The sequence below is a fragment of the Danio rerio genome, chromosome 20 (assembly GCF_049306965.1).
Source record: "Danio rerio strain Tuebingen ecotype United States chromosome 20, GRCz12tu, whole genome shotgun sequence".
Lineage (NCBI taxonomy): Eukaryota > Metazoa > Chordata > Actinopteri > Cypriniformes > Danionidae > Danio > Danio rerio.
The window spans coordinates 3,314,115-3,335,567 of NC_133195.1; the positions used below are offsets into that span (position 1 = coordinate 3,314,115).

At 37.7% G+C, this 21,453-nt stretch overlaps 1 protein-coding gene across 2 annotated transcripts; it reads right to left on the reverse strand.

Annotated features, from left to right (window-relative positions):
* Window positions 1–1,763: 1,763 nt before the first annotated feature.
* Window positions 1,764–20,989, reverse strand: spint1b (serine peptidase inhibitor, Kunitz type 1 b). 2 transcript variants are annotated; one of them, NM_001111223.1, is given in 12 exon segments: window positions 1,765–2,638; window positions 6,296–6,358; window positions 6,447–6,617; window positions 8,077–8,124; window positions 8,214–8,339; window positions 8,428–8,466; window positions 11,633–11,803; window positions 16,511–16,652; window positions 17,062–17,219; window positions 20,368–20,732; window positions 20,735–20,740; window positions 20,742–20,989. In NM_001111223.1, coding segments are annotated over 12 exon segments (1,503 nt in total). In that variant the 5' UTR covers window positions 20,771–20,989; the 3' UTR covers window positions 1,765–2,453.
* Between the last annotated feature and the right edge of the window lie 464 nt (window positions 20,990–21,453).

A 21,453-nucleotide genomic window follows, 5' to 3' on the forward strand; every position in this document is an offset into this window, starting at 1 on the left:
TTCAGGCTAGGCATTCTCAAGCCACCATACAGTTTGTCTATGAACTTTACTTTTCTAGTTTAAAAGTACTGCAATACTTTATTCGCTATATTATTTCATAACTTGCGTTCTTTGTAATGCATTAGCCTCAACACTGTACACGACTTATGACAAACAACTCAAATAGCCCACAATGTTAATGGAAACATGTTGATACTGTATTTCAAACTCAAAACACTTTGTTTCATTGCAAGGGATCAATAAGAGTGCTAATGTAATGGCTATTTCAGAAACGTTAGCTCACTGGAATGTGAAAGATTAGCAATCAAACATTAATAAAATAAAAAATTGAACTGCAGCATAATGAAAAAGAACGTCATCTATTAAAAAAACACTTTTTAAACCAGGCTTTTATATCACGTCATCTAATAAATGAAGATGAGGGTCAACATTTAGTTTTTATCGTGCAATACATGTTCGCCGAAAGAGAGCTCAATGACACATGCAGCAAAGGAATATTACAATGGCTGGGGTGTTTTGCTGTTGCATTTCAGACAAGATAGAACAAGTCGTGAATTGCTAGAAGTTGACAACATTCTGAGGAAACATTGTGTGTGTGTTTGACTTGGGTCTAAATAAATCTGTTGTGTTGATCATTTAATTCAACATAATTAGAAATTAAACAGCAATAAAAATATCCAATATATTTTTCCAGTTTTCCATATTTTGGGATTCATGTTTTTATTTTTTCCTGTTTATTGATGCATTTGGATTGCATCATGCAATCTTGATCTTTCTTTTCGCAACTTCCTATAGCACATGAATGTGGGCCACTTTAGGCAGTTATGCAGCACTGGTGGTCTTCTTTCTGCCCTGACAAAATGAATGTGAGACTGAAGTGGCCCACTTTTGGGGACCCAAAGATTTAAATTCATATATGGGCCATTTAAAACAAAGATTTGGCACTTATGGCAAAATGTAATCTGCATGTGAGCCTAATGTGGCCCATGTGGAAAATAATCAATTTGGCCCAAATGATGGAGGACAAATGTGGGCCACAGTTGGTAAAAATATGGCATAGTCATTTAAGGGTAATCTGGATCTAAACCTAAAGTTGCTCACATGTGTAGATGCAAATGTGGCCCAGTTATCTAAAGACATATGTGGGCCACTTTTGGCAAATATTTGGCACAGTTAGCTCTGGCTAATGCGGCTGTGAGCCTAATGTGGCCCAAAGAAAATATAGCAAATGTGGCCCAGTTATTTTAAAACATATGTGGGCCACTTTTGGCAAATATTCGGCACAGTAAACTTTGGCTAATGCAGCCGTTAGCCTATAGTGGGCCAGAGAAGATATGGAAAATGTGGCCCAGTTATCTTAAGACATATGTGGTCCACTTTAGGCAAATATTCGGCACAGTTAGCTCAAATCGAATCAAATCACTTTTATTGTCACATCATCAGCAGCACGTGTGCTATGATGAGTGAAAAGCTTCCACTCTGGCTAATGTGGCTGTGAGCTATTAGTGGCCCAGAGAAGACACAGCAAATGTGGCCCAGTTAAGAAGTGAAATGGCCTGCCCAAAGTCCTGATTTAAACTGACCTGAAAATCTTCTTAGCAAAAGAAGATTGCGATAGAGCAGTGTGAGAGCCTAGTGGTATTATGTGAATGTATATTAGCCGCATTCATTTTTAAACTATTATTATTATTATGAGTTTACCTGCCAATAACCTTCAAAATGAAATGGTCACAAATATTTTAATTTAAATATGAACACAAATACAACATTTGAACTTATTTTATTTGGGAAAAATAACAGCTCCAGATAAACAACCGCCCCCATAAACCAAAAGGCACTTACATGGTTAAAATCATAAATGAAGGTTTTTAAAAAAGTAATGTGAAATACAATTAAAACACACACACATCTATCTACAATAAATATGACACAATTGTTTTGGCAGAGTACACGTTGTAAACGTAAACAAGAACTCATGGCTTTCCACATACAGTATAAACAATAAATCGTAACTCCATAAAATATTTGTCAATTAAAACAGAACTATTATGTTATAGGAAATTCCCCAGAGTTAAGAACTTGTTACTTGAAGACTTGCTAGAAACAAATGAACAAATCAACAATTACAATGTTTTTGTTTGGCAAATTCTAGAAGGTAAAATGCTCATGTTAGAAGAATGTCTTTGAAGACTCATCAACTTTCTTATTCCATTTCACAAAAAATATAATAAAATAAACTAAAAAGCATTATTGGGTCTGATCAATGTAACAACAACACTAATCGTAAATATCCAAATAAAACACCTTGACCTGAGATAAACAATGTGGTTCAGTGGGCGAATATGCTATATAGTTTAACGTTAAGGTTATCAACTTATATGGAAATTATTAACATGACCCATTCTACACTGGTCAAACACCGTATGGCACAACATATTTCAAAGAGTATGGAGTCATGCTTTGGCAGTGGTGCTGCTGTAGACCATCTGTTGGTCATCTTCACTGCCTCCCACTGGAGGATTGCTGGTGGCCACACGCTGATGCTGATGTTTTCTCCTGTTTTTGAGGTAAAAGTAGCCCAAAACAGCCAGAACCGCCAAGATGGCCACAGCTAAAACCACAGCCAGAGCAACAGAAGCTGTGCGGGATAAAGAGGGAAACACACACTATAAAAGAAGTACAATGGACCCTTTCACAAGACGGTGATGACGCGTTTAATGGTTATTTATGATTTAGTTAAATATGCAATTTTTTTAAACATTTGTACATTTATAAAGCTATACCTTGCATTATGTCATCTTTGCATCAAATTCCGAAATGAATAAATAAATAAAATATTGCTTATGCAAGATATTTCTAATGTAGTGTCTGTAGGGGCGAGAGAGTAAATTCAATGTTGTTCTGGTTTATATAGTTAACTAAACTAATCAGTTAATCATAAATACTTGTAATATTAAAGGTTTTTTTTGGGGGGTGGGGGGGGTGGGGGGGATGGGGTGCACACTACTTGGTCTGTGCAGGTAACCGAACATTATTTACTACAATATTATACTTTTACTGCCAAGAGCCACAGGTATTACATTTCACAACATTGTATGATACAGAATCGGACCTATGTTTGATCTCAAACTAATTATTCAACAACAAAATAAGTAATCTGGATGGCCTGAGAATAAGCACACTAAGAAATGCTGGGTTATTTAAACCTAAACTTGGTAAAATATGGACTAAATTTGGTCCTATTAATTGAATTTGAAAAATAACCAGCTATTGGATTAGTTCATATGCAGAATTAGGTAATAAAAATTCAGTACTTTTTAGATTAAGTGTGCTTTCACATCTAGACTTTTGTTATGTGAATACAGCAATCACGATCGGATCCGCACCAAAACAATCAGTCCGAGATCTCCTGAATGTTGTGGTCTCTGCTTGATTGAAACGAACTCTGGAGCAGATTGATTGTAGTGATGAAGCGATTCGATCCAACGAACTAACCAACCTGCTATATCACAGTGTATTATAGATATGTAAGAGACGTATACGGCTCTATGAAGAGAGAATTATGAGTAGGGTGGGATGTCATCATTCCTACCGGTAAATGTGCGTTTCATGTCAAATACATGAAAGCATGTTAGGTATTAACGAGAGCTGTATATCCAATTGACCGAACTGCAGTCTTGGTTTATCTGTTATAGAGCCTATAATGCAGGGATCACCACTCTTGTTCCTGGAGGGCCGGTGTCCTGCAGATTTTAGCTCCAACCCTAATCAAACACACCGGAACAAGCTAATCAAGGTCTTACTAGGTATACTTAAAACATACAGGCAGGTGTGCTGAGGTAAGTTGGAGCTAAACCCAGCAGGGACACCGGCCCTCCAGGACCAGGATTGGTGACCCCTGCTATAATGCATAATTTTAGCCAACGGCTATGTTTGAGAAAGTCTTACCTCTGATTTATATTTAATGACGATGTCTGTGGGTATATTATTTTTTATTGTTCATTGTCATGAATTAAAATAAGGATGCATGAGAGCTAAAATAAAACTGACCAATGTGAGGAGAGTTTACTCGCACGTGACTTGTGTAAACTCTTTTGGTCCGTTTAGAAACTTTGCAGTGTGAATGTGAACCGCACAAAGAACAAAAAATAAACATTGTAACAGTTTTAATCCCAGTTTCGGAACAAAATAATCAATGTACAGGTGTGAAAGCACCCTAAATTTACATTTTGGCGTGACGTATTTATTTATATAAATATGTATTAATGGGGGGGATGTTTTGGGCTGCATTTACACTGCAGGTCTTGATGGTCAATTCTGATTTTGTGACCGTATCCGATTTTTTTGATGACCAGCTTACATCATCTTTTAAAAGTGACTCATATCTGATCGTCTGCATTTACACAGCACAAGGCAAAGGCGCAATGACCAGGAAAAAAAAAAAAAAAGAGCGGGCGCTGACTAACAGCTGATAATTAAAGAGTGCTCTTTTCTCTATTCCTGTATGTAATCTGTTCCAGCTCTTGACGAGCTGTTCTACTATAGTTTATGACAGAAAGCTTCTCATTTGTCCATCTTCTTTTGATATATTGGCTTTTTTAAACCTTTAAGGCATCTTAATGTAATGTCCATGGTGTGATTTACGCACGTGACGTAGCTGCACTAGTTTTAAATTAGTTTATATTGGTTACGTGGTGGACATTGCGCTCTCTCGCCCTCATTAACATGCTTAAATACCTGTGCTATATGGCAATATGAAAGCTGTTTAAGTCCTCGTGTATGAGATTTAAGGTTTGGGACTCTGATGAAGTCTGTTCTGAAATGAAAATGTCAGGTTTGACTTATTCACTACGGTTTTCATGGCGCGCGACTCGCATTGGCAAGTGAAAATCCGATCTACCTGCTTACACTGCAGACACGAGAACGCAGATATGATTTATATTGGATAAATTTCCACACACGAACAAGGCCTGAATCTGATTTGAGTAGATCGGAATCCATGTGATTTGTTCCTGCTTATACCTACATGGCTCATATCCGATCTGTGCCACGTGAGAGAAAATAATCGGAATCGAGTCACTTGAAAAGTGCAGTGTAAATCCGGCCTTATTCACTTCTCAGGGACATTTTTTTTTTCCTTTTTAAATGTTTACTACAGGAAAAAGTTATTTTAAAATGTGTTTACGTTTTCCTTTAATGTCTGACATACAGGAAAGTGGAGATCAAAATAAAAGAGCAACATACGATTTCCAACATTTTGCGGTCACGGCTTAATCCCGTTTAAGTTACCCTAATAAGATTAAGCAAAAAAAGTTATACTATGTATTCTGAAACACAAATTAAAAGAGATATATGAAAAACAGATCAAAAACAAGAACTTGAAGATGCCTCCCAGTTATTGGTGTTAATCTGGCACCTAGTGGTAAATTCCTTTTTACCCACTTAATCTGGACGACACGATTTATCTGGCAGCCTAATTTTCACTAACTTGGCAAGACGCTGAGTGATTCAAAATTGATGAAAACCCTCCGATAGCAAATTATTCTGGTGGCCAAATAAAGAATGACTATTTTCAGTTCCATGAAGTTGAAACACTGAAAAAATGAAATGGCCTGCCCAAAGTCCCGATTTAAACTGAACTGAAAATCTCCTAAGCAAACTAAGACCACAACAGAGCAGTGTGAGAGACTAGTGAAGTGCTGTGGTTGTAAAGAGCTGCATTCACTTAAAGTAAGATTTTCAGCAATTTCTTTTACTTTATTTATGGTTTTATTTTTAGCAGACTTTATTATTATTATAATGCTGTTTATATGCATACATTTTTTGATGTATTATAATTTTAATCAACGTGTTGTGTTTGTTTTTTAGCTTTAACACTTAAATGCATATGCAAATCCAGTGTAATTAGGATGTCAAAGTTGAAAGAACGAATGAACAAACGAGGTATATGCACTGGGACTTAATTTTAACAATAAGCGTGCTCAAGCACATTCAGCGAACTGTCATGCTATTATAAATGCATCGTCTGCATTTAAACATGTAAACAATAAATGAATGCTTAAGTCTATTTAACTGATCTTATTATATTTAAAGTATATTATTGGTGCTGTAAAAGTAACCTTAACTAATTGAAAACAGTCGTATAAACATTTAAGATTATTGCTGGTTGAAAAACACTTGCCGTGCACAGAGCCCGTAACAGATGATGTCATCTTTGATCGCTGTATTCCACGACAACATATTAAAGTGCCGTCGGATATTGTGAATATGAAGATGACATTATTTCTGTCCTTACCTGACTGGCTTTCTCCTAGTTCTTCACCCCTCACGAGTAATCCTCTGGCAAACACATCCTTGTCTAAAAGGACAGACATCAGAAATGCACATCACATGTAAACTTCAACCATCATACTAATAACACGTCTGCTTCAGTATAGCGATCATACCTGTGACACCAGAGCAGTTCTTCATGCATTTGTCTGCCGTCTCAAAGTTGTTCCTATTTCCATCACAGCCCCCATAGGTGAAGGGATGACACTTTTTGCTAAGAGGGTCATAGTACCAGTGATGAAAATGAGCTCGGCATGGGCCTGTGGCAGGTGGGTCTGTGCAATGGGCTAGATCATTTAGGAAGAAGAGATTAAACAAGATAAATACACTAATAAATGCATATTTGCACAGTCTGCTAGCCCAAACTGTGGGTGGCATCGACAGTAAATTAGAGAGAAAATAATGAAACTCAATCAAAAACAATGCAAAGGCAAGGTTGTTTCACATGTCCAAGACTTTGATAAAAGGTAAAAAAAAACACATTTACATTTAGTCATTTAGCAGACGCTTTTATCAAAAGAGACTTACAATGAGGACAAGGAAGCAATTTACACAACTATAAGAGCAACAATGAATAAGGGCTATAGGCAAGTTTCAGGTGTGTAAAGTGTAAGAAGCAAAACATTAGTATTTTTATTTATTTATTTTTTTGTAGTACAGTTAGCGGTGGAGCCAGAGAGGCAATTGCAGATTAGGAAGGGAAGTGGAGAGTAAATAGTTGAGTTTTTAGTCGTTTCTTGAAGACAGCGAGTGACTGCCATTCTGATGCAGTTAGGGAGTTCATTCCACCAACTGGGCAGATTGAACGTGAGAGTTCGGGAAAGTGATTTCTTCCCTCTTTGGGATGGAACCACGAGGCGACGTTCATTCACAGAACGCAAGTTTCTGGAGGGCACATACATCTGCAGAAGTGAGAGCAGATAAGAAGGAGCAAAGCCAGAAGTCGCTTTGTAAGCAAACATCAGAGCTTTGAATTTGATGCGAGCGGAAAACTGGCAGCCAGTGCAAACGGATGAGCAGTGGAGTGACATGTGCTCTTTTAGGTTCATTAAAGACCACTCGTACTGCTGCGTTCTGAAGCAGCTGAAGAGGTTTGATAGAGTTAGCTGGAAGCCCGGCTAGTAGAGAGTTGCAATAGTCCAGTCTGGAGAGAACAAAAGCTTGAACAAGGCGTTGAGCTGCATGTTCAGATAAGAAGGGTCGGACCTTTCTGATGTTATAGAGTGCAAATCTGCAAGATCGATCTAGAAATGTGCTCAAAGAAGTTTAGTTGGTCATCAATCGTTACTCCGAGGCTTTTCCCCATTTTGGATGCAGTAATAGTTGCCCCATCCATCTGGATTGCCCCATTCATCTGTTATTATTGGTGGAATGAACTCCCTAACTGCATCAGAACAGCAGAGTCACTCGCTGTCTTCAAGAAACGACTAAAAACTCAACTATTTACTCTCCACTTCCCTTCCTAATCTGCAATTGCCTCTCTGGCTCCACCGCTAACTGTACTACAAAAAATATATAAACAAATAAATGACTAATGTTTTGCTTCTTACACTTTACACACCTGAAACCTGCCTACAGCACTTATTCATTGTTGCTCTTATAGTTGTGTAAATTGCTTCCTTGTCCTCATTTGTAAGTCGCTTTGGATAAAAGCGTCTGCTAAATGACTAAATGTAAATGAATCATTACATAATGTAGTAAATGAGGCTGCTGCTGTGTAATTTCTCCACATTGTGCGAAACTCACCTTTTTTATTCACCTCAATTTTAAGAAGTCGGGTCAGGCTTTCGTTCACTATGAAAATAAGGAAAGCAAATTGAGTACTTTTGAGTATATCCATTGGTTTGTGTGTGTGTGTGAGATTATGTTGTGTAACGCTTTACATTGCTGGCAGTTCTTTTCATCGGAGCCATCGCTGCATTCCTGATGTCCATCACACTCAAACTCTTTCTTCACACAGCATCCGCTTGAGCATTTGAACGAGTCTACTCCACACGGTGAAGAACAATCTGTACCACACAAACATAACGCCACTGTTGAGTACCAAATATCACAACAACAGCTGAATTCGTCAGAGAGGGTTTCAGAGGCAGTTACCTTCCACAGGCACCTTTCTCGTTACTCCACCAGCTCTGACTGAGGACAGACAACATATGGAGGAGAAAGAAAAGCATTACTTCACAATACAGTGGATTTTATCAAAGACTTGAAGTACTCAAAGAAACACTCATAGACCTGTATTAATGATCACATCAACATAAATCAGTAGTTTTCAACAATACGACTGATTCTTATCTGAACATTTAAAAAGGCTTCTGTTTTAAAATCAGAATAAGCTTCATTGCAAAGCATGTTTACACACATAAACAAACACAGGCAGTACAGACAGAGCAAATCCACATTACGATAACCCACTCACTCACTCGGTTTAATCCATGATTTATCAGAGGTCGCCACCATGGAATGAACCGCCAATTACTCATCATATGGTTTATGCGGTGGGTGCTCATCCAGCCTCTACCCAGTGCTGGGAAAGACACATACGGTCTCATTCCCACGCACACGCACACACGCACGCACGCACGCACAACAGCCAATAACGCATGTGCTTGGACTGTGAGGGATACCGGACCACGTGAACACGGGGAGAACATACAGTACATTAAAACAACCAATAATAACTAAATAAAATGCTAAATAATAATTAATAACACGGCGACGCAGTGGCGCAGTAGGTAGTGCTGCCGCCTCACAGCAAGAAGGTTGCTGGTTCGAGCCTCAGCTGGGTCAGTTGGCGTTTCTGTGTAGAGTTTGCATGTTTTTGCATGTTCTCCCTGTGTTCGCGTGGGCTTCCTCCAGGTGCTCTGGTTTTCCCCCCAGTCCAAAGACATTGTTTGTAGTGTGTGTGTGTGTGTGTGTGTGTGTGTGTGTGTGTGTGTGTGTGGATGTTTCCAAGAGATGGGTTGCGGCTGGAAGGGCATCCCCTGTGTAAAAACATGCTGGATAAGTTGCCGGTTCATTCCGCTGTGGCGACCCCGGATTAATAAAGGGACTAAGCCGAAAAGAAAATGATGATGATAAACAAAAATTTTTTTTAAAGGTAAAATATGAGAAGGCCTTACACGCGTGATGACGTTTTGTCTGCACAACATCATTCATTTCATAATTTTGATGAAATGTGCATATGGTTGCTCTCAACACAACAACTATCAAATAAAGCGAGTCGTACTGTTTGTATCCACTTTTAAGGTTAATGTTCATAGCCACCTTTTGCACATATCTCTGGAACAGTGTCAATCTATTTCCTGAGAACTTCAACACTAAGTTATGCCATACCTTCTGCAACTGAAGCCGGAGGATTTCCTTTGAACTCTGTCAAGGAATGTGATTGTGACACTGATAGTGAAATAGGCCTAGCTTGTTTTTGTGACCTGAATCTCCATTTGACGGCTCTATTCTATTCTTATTGCATAGTTTAGTAGCTGATTCTTTCATTGTGTGGGTATCGTTTGGCCAATTCAACTCTCCTCCTTATCCTCTTAAATATGCAAATTCAATTCAGGTTTATTTGTATAGCGCTTTTCACAATAACTATTGTTTCAAAGCAGCTTTAAAAAAGTGCATTATAGCATTGCAATCTAAATCAGAAAAGGGGTCCCACTTTATATTAAGTGTCCTTAACTACTATGTACTTACGTCAAAAAATAAATACAATGTACTTACTGTGTTCATAATGTATTTGAGAACACTTGTGGTGCTTGTGAGTTGGAATAGAGGTTGGGTTATGGACAGGTTTGGTGGTATGGGTAGGTTTAAGGGTGGGTTAAGGTGTAAGCGATGGTCAACAGTGTATTTACAAATGTAATTACAAAAGTTAATTACAGATGTAATTACATAGACGTATTTAATCAAGCATAAGTACACAATAAATACATGTATTTACACAATAAGCACATTGTAACAAACTATTAATTCCTGTGTAAGTACATATTAGTTAAGGCCACAATATAAAGTGGGACCAGTTAAGGTTATTACCAGGTTATTAGTTGAGGTTAGTTACTAATACCTTTAAGTGAGTAACTACTAGCTTTTAACAGTTATAAACATAGTTAACCTGCAGTTATATGCAATACACTCACTGGTCAAACTGCTTGTTAACGCAAATTTCTAATCTGCCAATTAACTTGATGCATTGTGATTGAATAAGTGTATCATCTGCGTATTTAAAGTGCACTTATTCGTTTCAGAATTTCAGCGTGAATGCACTCCTTATAGTATTTTTACTACAAAACGGTAAAGACAAAATATCCAGTGAGCGGCAGTTTTGTGGGCACAAATGCCTTGTTGATGCCAGAGGAGAATGGCCAGACTGGTTCCAGCTGATTTAAAGGCAACAGTAACTCAAATAAGCACTCGTTACAACTGAGGTCTGCAGAAGAGCATCTCTGAACACACAACACGTCCAACCTTGAGGCGGATGGGCTACAGCAGCAGAAGACCACACCGGGTGCCGCTCTTGTCAGCTAAGAACAGGAAACTGAGGCTAAAATTCACACAGGCTCACCAAAACTGGGCAATAGAAGATTGGAGAAACGTTGCCTGCTCTGATGAGTCTCCATTTCTGCTGACACATTCGGATGGTAGGGTCAGAATTTGATGAAAGCATATATGAAACAATATGAAAGCATGGACCCATCCTGCCTTGTATCAGCGGTTTAGGTGGTGTAATGAAAGCAAAGAAGGTTTAGTTGCTCAAGGATTGACCAGCCCAGTCACCAGATGTCAACATTATTGAGCATGTCTGGGGTAAGATGAAGGAGGAGGCGTTGAAGATGAATTCAAAGACTCTTGATGAACTCTGGGAGTCCTGCCATTTCAGATGACTTTATTAATCAGTGATTTGAGTCAGTGCAGAGATGTTCCCCTGGAGGTGAAAACATTACTACCTCACACTGCCTGCCTGAGTCATTTCTCATTTTTAGCCTAAAAATTTTTAGATAATTGTTGTGCAATAAGATATTGCATTACTAATCAATGAGGAGACGTGCCTGGCCCGTGCTTCTACAGAATTCCTTCATAGAAAGAAGATCAGGCAGAAAGGAGATATTGATGGAGTTGTGCTGAATGGTAGCATCATTGACCCCCCGACAACCTATAGTACTTATAACAGTCAGTACTGCCAACTCTCCGCACTGAAATCTATCAGTTTTAAACCTTGGCATGTACTGCCGCATGTGACTTTAGCGGTACTTCTTTAAACACACCGCACACTACAGGAACAGTACAGTGATACTTGAATTACCTGTTGTGTTTTCACAGGCATTCTGACATTCTGTTTCAGAGAGATAGTTGTTGCTGTTCTCCATACATCCTCCAAAGATGAACTGCTCACACCGTCTGGATGCAGCGTTGTAATTCCAACGAATGAAAGAAGCTCGGCATGGTCCTGTCTTTTTAGGGGTTAAACAGTGACCTGGTGAGACAAATCAATTATTTCATATGTTTAATCAATTCTGATGAGACACAGGTCTTAGATTGAAATAAAAAGGTGTTAACTGCACAAATAAACTCCCCTCATACACATAATTCAACACTGTCTGATGACTTTTAAATAGAAACGGAACAGTATAGAGAGATATACAAGAACAGACAAGAATTGACTGAGAGGCTTCTCTAGCTGTCATCAAATCGTCACCTTGGAGTTTTAAGGTTCTCTCTGCATTCTGTACAATTTTGAGATATTGAGCTTCAAAGTTTTTTATTTCATATAGCAAACAGTAAGGGCCCTATCATACACCCGGCGCAGTGTGGCGCAAGGCGCAATACTTGTTTGCTAGTTTCAGCTTGGCGCATCAGTGGTTTTGAGGCGTTGCGCCACGCTCTTTAAATAGCAAATGCATTTGTGCTCATATGTGCGCCGATAGGCGTTCTGCTCTAAAAAGGAAGGTGCGCTGCAGGCGCGTTGCTATTTTGAGAAACTATAATAGATTTTTCATTAGTCCAAAAAAAACCCGGTCTAAACTCCAGCGCAGAGTTGCGCCTCGCTTACACACTGCTTAATACACACAAGATGTAGAGCAATAGGCAATTATCTTTACATATTAAAATATTAGGGATATATATAGGATATAATAAGAATAGATATAGGATATAAATATAAAGGATTAAAATATTACAAAACATATTATTTTCTAGCCTACATAAATATGAAAAATCACTGCTTTTATGCCTTCTTCATCTCGGGAGGCTTTTTCAGTTCATTCATAACAATTTGCTTTTGTATTATGTTATTATTATTAGCAGAATTATTTATTATATCCATATTTATATTTGTTTTATTAAAAACAAGCTTAGATTTGCCCACCTGTGAGGTTTTAGACCATATGGGGCACAGCATGTGTTTTAGGATATAACTCAGGTTTTTGAACACATTTTGTTATTATTGTTCATTTATTAGTTTGCTGGAAATTAGAATTGAATTTAGAAATTGTTTTGAAACAAATCTTTGCGCTTAACAAACAAAATTAATTATTTATAGACTAATTGATGTCTGTGCGTAAAGGTTTCCCTATCCACGAGAGGAAAAGTAGTTCCATTATCTCTCATTCTCACGCAGTAGATGCTCTGTTTAACTGTTTTCTGTTAATAAACTGTGAACTGTTTGCTAGTGAAATGCTCAGTTTTTCCACTTCCACTTACTTTGCGTCCTGTAAATAGTGAATGCGCTCTTGGCGCGACGCAGCTGGCTCTTAAAGGGAATGGGAGATGAGACTCTGATTGGTTTATTCTCAAAACACACCTATAGCTCATTAAGAAAAATAAACTCAACCCTTTTAGACCATGCGCCACGGCGCAAAGCAGATTTCCCGTCCTTATATTAGCAAATATGGATTCTCACACGCCCTAAAAGCGTTTGCGCCCTGCCCTTTCCGTTTTGCGCATAGACCGTCAAAATAGAGCCCCTACATGTGTAACTTTTGTTTTTTAAATAAATGCCTTAAAATGTAAACAACTTATAAAAAAAACATCCCATAATGTAAATAAGTTGTCATTTAATAAGAATAAATCAGTAACTCAATTGACAAAAATCTCAGACAGAAAATTATAATTCTAAAGTGACCAAATGTTGATCAGACTTTTGATATATGCTGAAGCCACATGTAACAACTCCAAAATATATGTAGGTTTCAAGATATGGCTATAACCTTCCCTTTAGTGCTCATCTAAAATAAACTTTCCACTTGTTTTATCGAGTTAAAAAACTAAAAATCAGAAAGTAACTGCTTTCTAAATTCCATGTGCTTCCAAACTATCAAGTGAACATGGCATGCTCTCTAAAAAAACATGCTTCTTTACAGGGCATTTGCTCATAATAATAGTTCTATTCAGATTCATTTTATGCTGAAGAATCCTTTTTTTTCCCAAAAGGGGTTCTTTATCCGAGTTTAGCATTTCCTACTTTCCCAACTTTTTGATTTCCAAATCTGTAAGAAAGCATCTGCGCCTCATTACTGGTTTTCTGGAGAACTTTCAGCACTGGAATTCATTCTTTCTTCAAATGTCTGTACATTTTAAATTTCACAATCTAACCTGTTTCCTAACAGTCTTTCTGTTTTAACGTGACTAGCTCTGTTCAGTTCAAAATCTCTCTTCTTCACTGGCAGAGATGTTTTCTTTCCCCTTAAATATTACTTTGGTTTATGAATAAAAGGTCACCAAAAATATAAAAGGTACCACATGACTTCACTTGATCTTAATATTTTTGCTACTTTTGGCCTTCATTACTATTACTTTATTGTTTGTTCCTTAAGCATAAACAAACGTGTGTATTTCAGATGCTGCAAAATCTTCTATTATTAATTAATATTTTTTTTTTCTTTATTAATCCAGGGCCGCCACAGCGGAATGAACCGCCAACTTATCCAGCACGTTTTTAATGCAGCAGATTCCCTTCCATCTCTAGGAAACACACACACACACTCATTCACACTCATACACTACGGACAATTTAGCCTACCCAATTCACCTGTACCGCATGTCTTTGGACTGAGGGGTTAAACCCACGCAGGGAGAATATTCAAACTCCACATTGACACGCCAACTCACCCAGCCAAGGCTCGAACCAGCGACCTTCTTGCTGTGAGCCGAAAGCGTAAACTACTTTTTGCTATTTAAAAATGCCTCTAATTGAAGAGGAAAATATTAACAATATAACATAATAATGTTGTCCGCACTTTATTTTGTTAGATGTTGTCGTAACTTCTATAAATTAATGCGAACTGTTGCGTTAATTTTTTTGTTTGTCTAAACAATATTTTTTACAATGTAAAAAATATAAATATAAATTATTTATATATATATATATATATATTCACCCCATGTAAAAAAAATGTGTACGAATGTTTGTGAAAGTGGTCAGAGATGCTTATCTTGTTTGCAGAACTTCAGAGTAGATGAATATAATTAAAAAACCACAGTGAATCACAGGTTTTATGGTCACGAAACAAGCATGGATGCATCATATAAACAGGGGTATTAGAAAGAAAGTAAAAAGCAATTTTGTGATAACGCAGCAGTTGCTAAACCAACCTTATTGTATTGCAATTACTAACATTTATTGCAATTAATAACACTAACTTCTTTGAAGTTATCATGCATATTGATGAAGCTGCGCCTTATTTATAATAGAGTGCGCTGATTGGTTCGAACCAAGTCCATCTCCTGAATTAATGATGAAAACTCAAAGACGTCACATTGTGGCCACCGGTACAGACAGCCAGTCTAAAGGCTGATTTATACTTCTGAGTCAAACACCGGCGTATGCTACAGCGCTGACGCATAGCCCTTCGCCGTGGCCGTGGCCGTCGGCGTCGCTGACATGCACTTCTCAAAAAATTTAACTACACGTCGCAACGACGCGTAGCGCAAGCTCTGTGATTGGTCGGCTTGGTAGCGCAAACGAGTCTGGGCGGGACCGAGAGCCGCGTGAATGGTGCGAGCCTGATGGAGCGATTGTTTACAAGTGTGGCGTCCCGTGAAGGAGCTCCGGATGGAAAGTTTTGTTTTGTGTTTACCTCATAGTTAAAGTTGTTGCACGTCCGCCGGTTCCTGCCTCAAAATGAGCGAGTTTGAGCCACTTGTACATCCCGGAAGTGTTCAGGAAACGCAAAACAGCAGCGAAGAAACTCGACACAGAGGAACATTTACACCTCACTGCCCACTAGCGTTTCAGAAGTGTTAATGCAGACCAACAGAGACAGAAGTATAAATGCACAGCTACGGGCGTTGCATGCGCCGTGGGTTACGCCGGTCACCTGACGCAGAAGTATAAACCAGGCTTAAGCTCTGGAATTCACACAAGGATCTCTTCGTTTTGACGAAGCTTCAAAATGTATTTTCAAACAGGAAGAATTAATTTGCTTAAAATAACACAAAAACAACCGATTTTCACTTTTTAGGGAAATATATGTGTCCTAATAGTGTTTTTAGCAGCGTGGGACACGTTTATGACTGTCAACATTTTTAAAAAAAAGTGTTTTAGCGTTTCGCGATCCTTCAACTATAAATAACTTTGTCCCTCTGTTTTACATTTTTGCACTTCTTGCTCTCCTTTCATTTTTCACCTCTCTAAACCTCTAATTATTTTATTAACCTAAGTTTGAGATGAAAGAATGTTGAGAAAGGTCTGAATTTCTCTTTACTGTATTTAAGTCCTTGATGGGGTGTGTTATGTGTGTTTACGCAGAGCAGATATGTCTGAGCCGTGCAACTGTGACTCGAATCCTGCAACATGTCCAACCGGTTCTGCCTAACTGCGGAAGGGAGCGGTAAAGGTCTCTCACCAAATAAAAACACAGACAAACCTAGCATAGCATGTGCCTAAAAAGTAACTCTGCCTGCTTCTAATTTCTTCAATTTAAGATTTGTAGCAGATTATTTTATCTACAGATAAATCACAAGATCAGTCAACAGTTTTCATATTTTCCCTTTGTGTTAGATGTTTTAAAACACAAAGCTCTCCGTTTATTTCCAAGCTGAGTTCAGCTAGCCATTTGTACTTTGGTATTCCTAAACATTTACAAAGCTCAAAAGGAAGAACATTCATCCATTCCATAAAAATGAGTGCAAGTCATAAAGGGAGTGGTTTGAAAAAAAGCATCATCAAATAAATAATACTCACGCTCGGATTGCTCAGAAGTGAGCACCAAGACAATGACTTGAGCTGAATCGGAATGATCAGCTGAATCGGTCACGGTCAGTTTGAACTCGTACACCCCAGGAATCAGGTTGGACACCCTTATCTGATCCCGAAAGTTGGTTTTCTGTGAAGAAGTTATTGGAAAATAACTGTGATGCGGGTGTTATTTCTATAATGCAATAAAAAAACAAATGTTTTGCACTAATAAATCATAAATGACGAAAAATATTAAGCGTTTGGCTTTAAGCTTCGATTTGGGTCTTTAAGCCAAATCAGTATAGAACACATGGTTTAACTCACATTTTCGTTAGCTGGAATTCATTTATGCATTGAGCTATTTATCGACATCATTCATTCAGCCCTAAACTTTCATTTTGCTATGGAACACAAAAGAATACTTTGAAGAATGTTGATACCCACATGGAACTTTATATATAATATTGATGTTCACAAATGTACACAAGCCACACATCAACATTAACATCTATAATACTTTGTATTATTAATATGCATATTCACATATAATACTATACCTCCATATGGACGGATTTATTTCCACGGATGAGGCTCCACTCGTAGTTTACGATCTCCTTGTCGTCCCAACTCTCATTGCCATTCAGCAGTACATCCTCGTTTGGCTGTACCACGACATCTCGGCCAGCATTGGCAATGGGAGGGCTGTCCTTCCCCTCTTAAGAAAAATAGCGATAGTCATATTACTGGCATTCAAATTCAAGCCCATGTGTTCCTTCAATACCGTTAAGGATATCAACAGTTGATCCCCTAAACCACAGGTGTCAAACTCAGTTCCAAAAGGGCCGCAGCTCTGCACGGTTTAGTTCCAACCCTAATTAAACACACCTGATCAAACTAATTGAGTCCTTCAGGCTTGTTTGAAACCTGCAGGTAAGTGTGTTGGAGCAGGGTTGGAACTAAACTGTGCAGGGCTTCGGCCCTCCAGGAATTGAGTTTGACACCCCTGCCCTAAACTGTGTATTGGGGTAAAGTTGGATTTACATTCAGACTTTCTCCTTAATTCTTAATAGGGAAATCATATTATCAGGCAGTGACTCTCAAACATTGTTCACAGCCAATGAAATAGTGCTTATGCTGTTTTGAAGACATGCATGCGATTTCAGACTGAATATTTAAAGCAGCATGGTAAACAATATAAGGACTAATGTCTAAAAAATGAACACGTGCTGAATATGAAGCCAACTTCTTTTTAAAGCACTGGTGTGTGAATGCAGACGGTACCCACCCCAAATAAGATCTACTGAATATTGCTTTTAGAAGCGCTAATGTTTGGTGTTAAATCATTGGTAAGACTTTAGATTAAGTACCAACTACTCACCATTACCTAGTGGCTCATTGTCCCCTTAATAATATTAAGATATTGGCTGTTTTTGTTGGGTGAAGCAGAACCAAGAAGGTCGCTGGTTCAATCCTCGGCTCAGTTGCCGTTTCTGTGTGGAGTTTGCATGTTCTCCCTGCGTTTGCGTGGGTTTCCTCCAGGTGCTCTGGTTTCCCCTACAGGTGAACTGGGTAGGCTAAATTGTCCATAGTGCATGAGTGTGTGTAAATGAGTGTTTGTGGATGTTTCCCAGGGATGGGTTGCACCTGGAAGGGCATCCGCTGTGTAAAAACGTGTTGGATAAGTTGGCGGTTCATTCCGCTATGGCGACCCCAGATTAATAAAGGGACTAAGCCAACTAGAAAATGAATGAATGGCTGTTTGTTGGTACTTGTAAATGATCTTATTCTAAACCCTACCCAAAATTAACCCAACAACTCTCTTAATAACTATTAATACACAGCAAATTGGTAGTTTATTAAGATAAAAGTCATTAAAAATGTATTAGTAGTGAAAATTAACAATCCAGAGATGATCCCCAACTGTGTATTGAGGTAAAGTTGGTTTTACATTCAGACTTTCTCCTTAATTCTAAATAGGGAAATCATATTATCAGGCAGTGACTCTCAAACATTGTTCACAGCCAATGAAATAGTGCTTATGCTGTTTTGAAGACATGCATGCGATTTCAGACTGAATATTCAAAGCAGCATGGTAAACAATATAAGGACTAATGTCTAAAAAATGAACACGTGCTGAATATGAAGCTTTTTTTAAAGCACTGGTGTGTGAATGCAGACGGTACCCACCCCAAATAAAATCTACTGAATATTGCTTTTAGAAGTGCTAATGTTTGGAGTTAAATCATTGGTAAGACTTTAGATTAAGTACCAACTACTCACCATTACCTAGTGGCTCATTGTCCCCTTAATAATATTAAGATATTGGCTGCTTGTTGGTACTTATAAATGATCTTATTCTAAACCCTTCCCAATATTAACCCAACTACTCTCTTAATAACTATTAATGCACAGCAAATTAGTAGTTAATTGAGACAAAAGTCATTAAAAGTTTATTAGCAGTGAAAATTGTACACACAAAAGTGTGATCAACTTATTGATTGTTAATAATTTTACTTTTGTGACATTAACCATAATATGTTGATGCTGGAGCACTGGGACAAAACAGCAGACTTCAAATGAATCACAATTCAAGGAAGAACAAATTTTAATTGTCATTTTAAATCTTTATACTTTGCCACAATCCTTTTTTTCCCTTAATTTTAAACAAAAACATTGCTGAATCACTGAATGATGATGGAACAATTTCTTTCTCGCTTGTTTCTTGGAGAGATACTTGCATTTATGTGTGCGTATAACTGAATATGTATGTATTATTATAATTCTTTAAAAAAATATATTGTTCCTTAGCCTATTTTTTATTTATTATGTAAAGAGACTGTCATAAAATACATGTATTTATAAATACATAGGCCAATAGACTGATAGGCTTTTGTGAATGATTGACTATAGTAAACCAGCTGGATCAGATGAGCATACACTGTAAAAAGTAATTAGTTACTTAAAGCGAGTAAACAAATTGCCTTAAAAGCAACAAGTTGTCTTTACAAAAATAATGCAAGTAAACTCATTGTAACTTGCAATTGTTCAGCTGACTTAATTTTTTAAATTATGCTTATTGTACTTACTTTTTAAAGTCAACTAATTCTTTTTTTACAATGACAAACCATTTTAGCACGTCTCTTTTGAAATAATTACTGCAGTTTTTACAATATTACATATTTGGGGCTTTATTAAGTCAATAAAATGTACAATTATAGTTTGGAAGAGCAGATTTATTTTAGTTAATGTCATTTTGCTAGACAGAAAAGCTGAAAAACACACACACACACACACACATATATATATATATATATATATATATATATATATATATATATATATATATATATATATAAAAATAATAAATGTGTATTGGAAAAAGTGATCGGTTTACTTTTATTTTAAAAAAGTGAATACAATTTGCATAATAATAAATAATAAAAATTAAGTCAACTTAACAGTTCCAAGTAACAATGAGTTTACTTACATTATTTTTGTAAAGTCAACTTGTTTCTTTTAAGGCAATTTGTTTACTCACTTTAAGTAACTAATCACTTTTTACGGTGTACACTTAAAATATGATTTTTACTGCTTGTTCAAACTACTTAATTAAAACAAGTTGAATCAACACATCTTATCAGGGGACAACTTAATTGTTTAATGTTTAATCAAATTAAACAAAATTCCCCAATTAAACACAAATTCTACTTGAATTTGTAAAAACAACTTACTTAATTGATTTGTGTTGGGACTACATGAAGGAATTGTGTGGAACCTGGCATTTTTTTTACAGGTTAAGCAGTGCGTTATTATAAATAATGAGCAAAATTAATTAAATAATAATGATTATAAACAAAGCTTACCACTTTTGCGGCCGCTCAGGTACTTTTCATAGACTGAACTCAATATGTAGTTTGTGAATCCTTGCTTCGGTGTAAATTTACAGACAAATCTGTGCTTATACAAGCAGTTGAAGAGAAAGCAGTTGTTGTCGGACGCCTGGTTTTCGACGAGAGCCAAGTTGCATCTGGCGTCTTTGCAGCACGCAGCCATGCACGCGTCCTCACGAGCGACGCTCGGGTTCGCCAGGAACACAGCCCCAGCCTCGATCGACTCTTCCGTGTGGAGGACAAAGTTTTCGCGACCGGGGTGGTGGAAAGTTTCTACGCATTGTTGGTTTTGTTCACTGCTCTGTGTCTCTCCGCCATAAACACCGCAAATAAAAATCAAAAGATCTCCAACCAAAAGAAAACACCACGAACCCATTTTTGATTGATATGAAAAATAATCCTGACGTGGGATAGACGCTTGCGCACAGACCTCCAATATAAGCCGATTCCCTTAAACTGTGGTGTCACCCGAACTGACTGGTTAGTTTTAGTCAATCCCTTATCATTGTTCTGTCAAATGTACAGGTTCCCCGTCAAAATATATCGTGAGAACACTTCCATCCGATTTCTACCTGCTCCAGCACTCAGGTGTGTTGTTTCTAGGAAATAAAGCACATGACGTAAGTAGTCTCCGGTTGCGTCTCAATCCTATATGACATGCCCTATGTAGACTACATTTTGGCCAGCATATAGTTCACACGTCATTTACGTTTACCCTTTAATTTGTCTTTCCTACTTTGTTACAATTTCTCTTAATTTGGTTGATTATTTTCTTTGATAGATGTTTTGCTTCTCCCTGTAAAAATAATGGTAGGATAATCCGCCCTGCTAAAAAGTCTAGCATAAACCAGCCTAGGATGGTTGGCTGGTTTTAGCTGGTCGACCAGCCTGGTTTTAGAGGGGCTTTGGCCACTTCCAGCCTGGTTTTAGCTAGTCAGAGTGAGAGATGACCAGCTTAAACCAGCTTGACCAGTCCAGCCAGGCTGGAAGCCCAGCCAAAACCAGCTATGTCCAGCTTAAACGTCAGCAGGGCGTTAATTAATTCAGCCGGATATTACT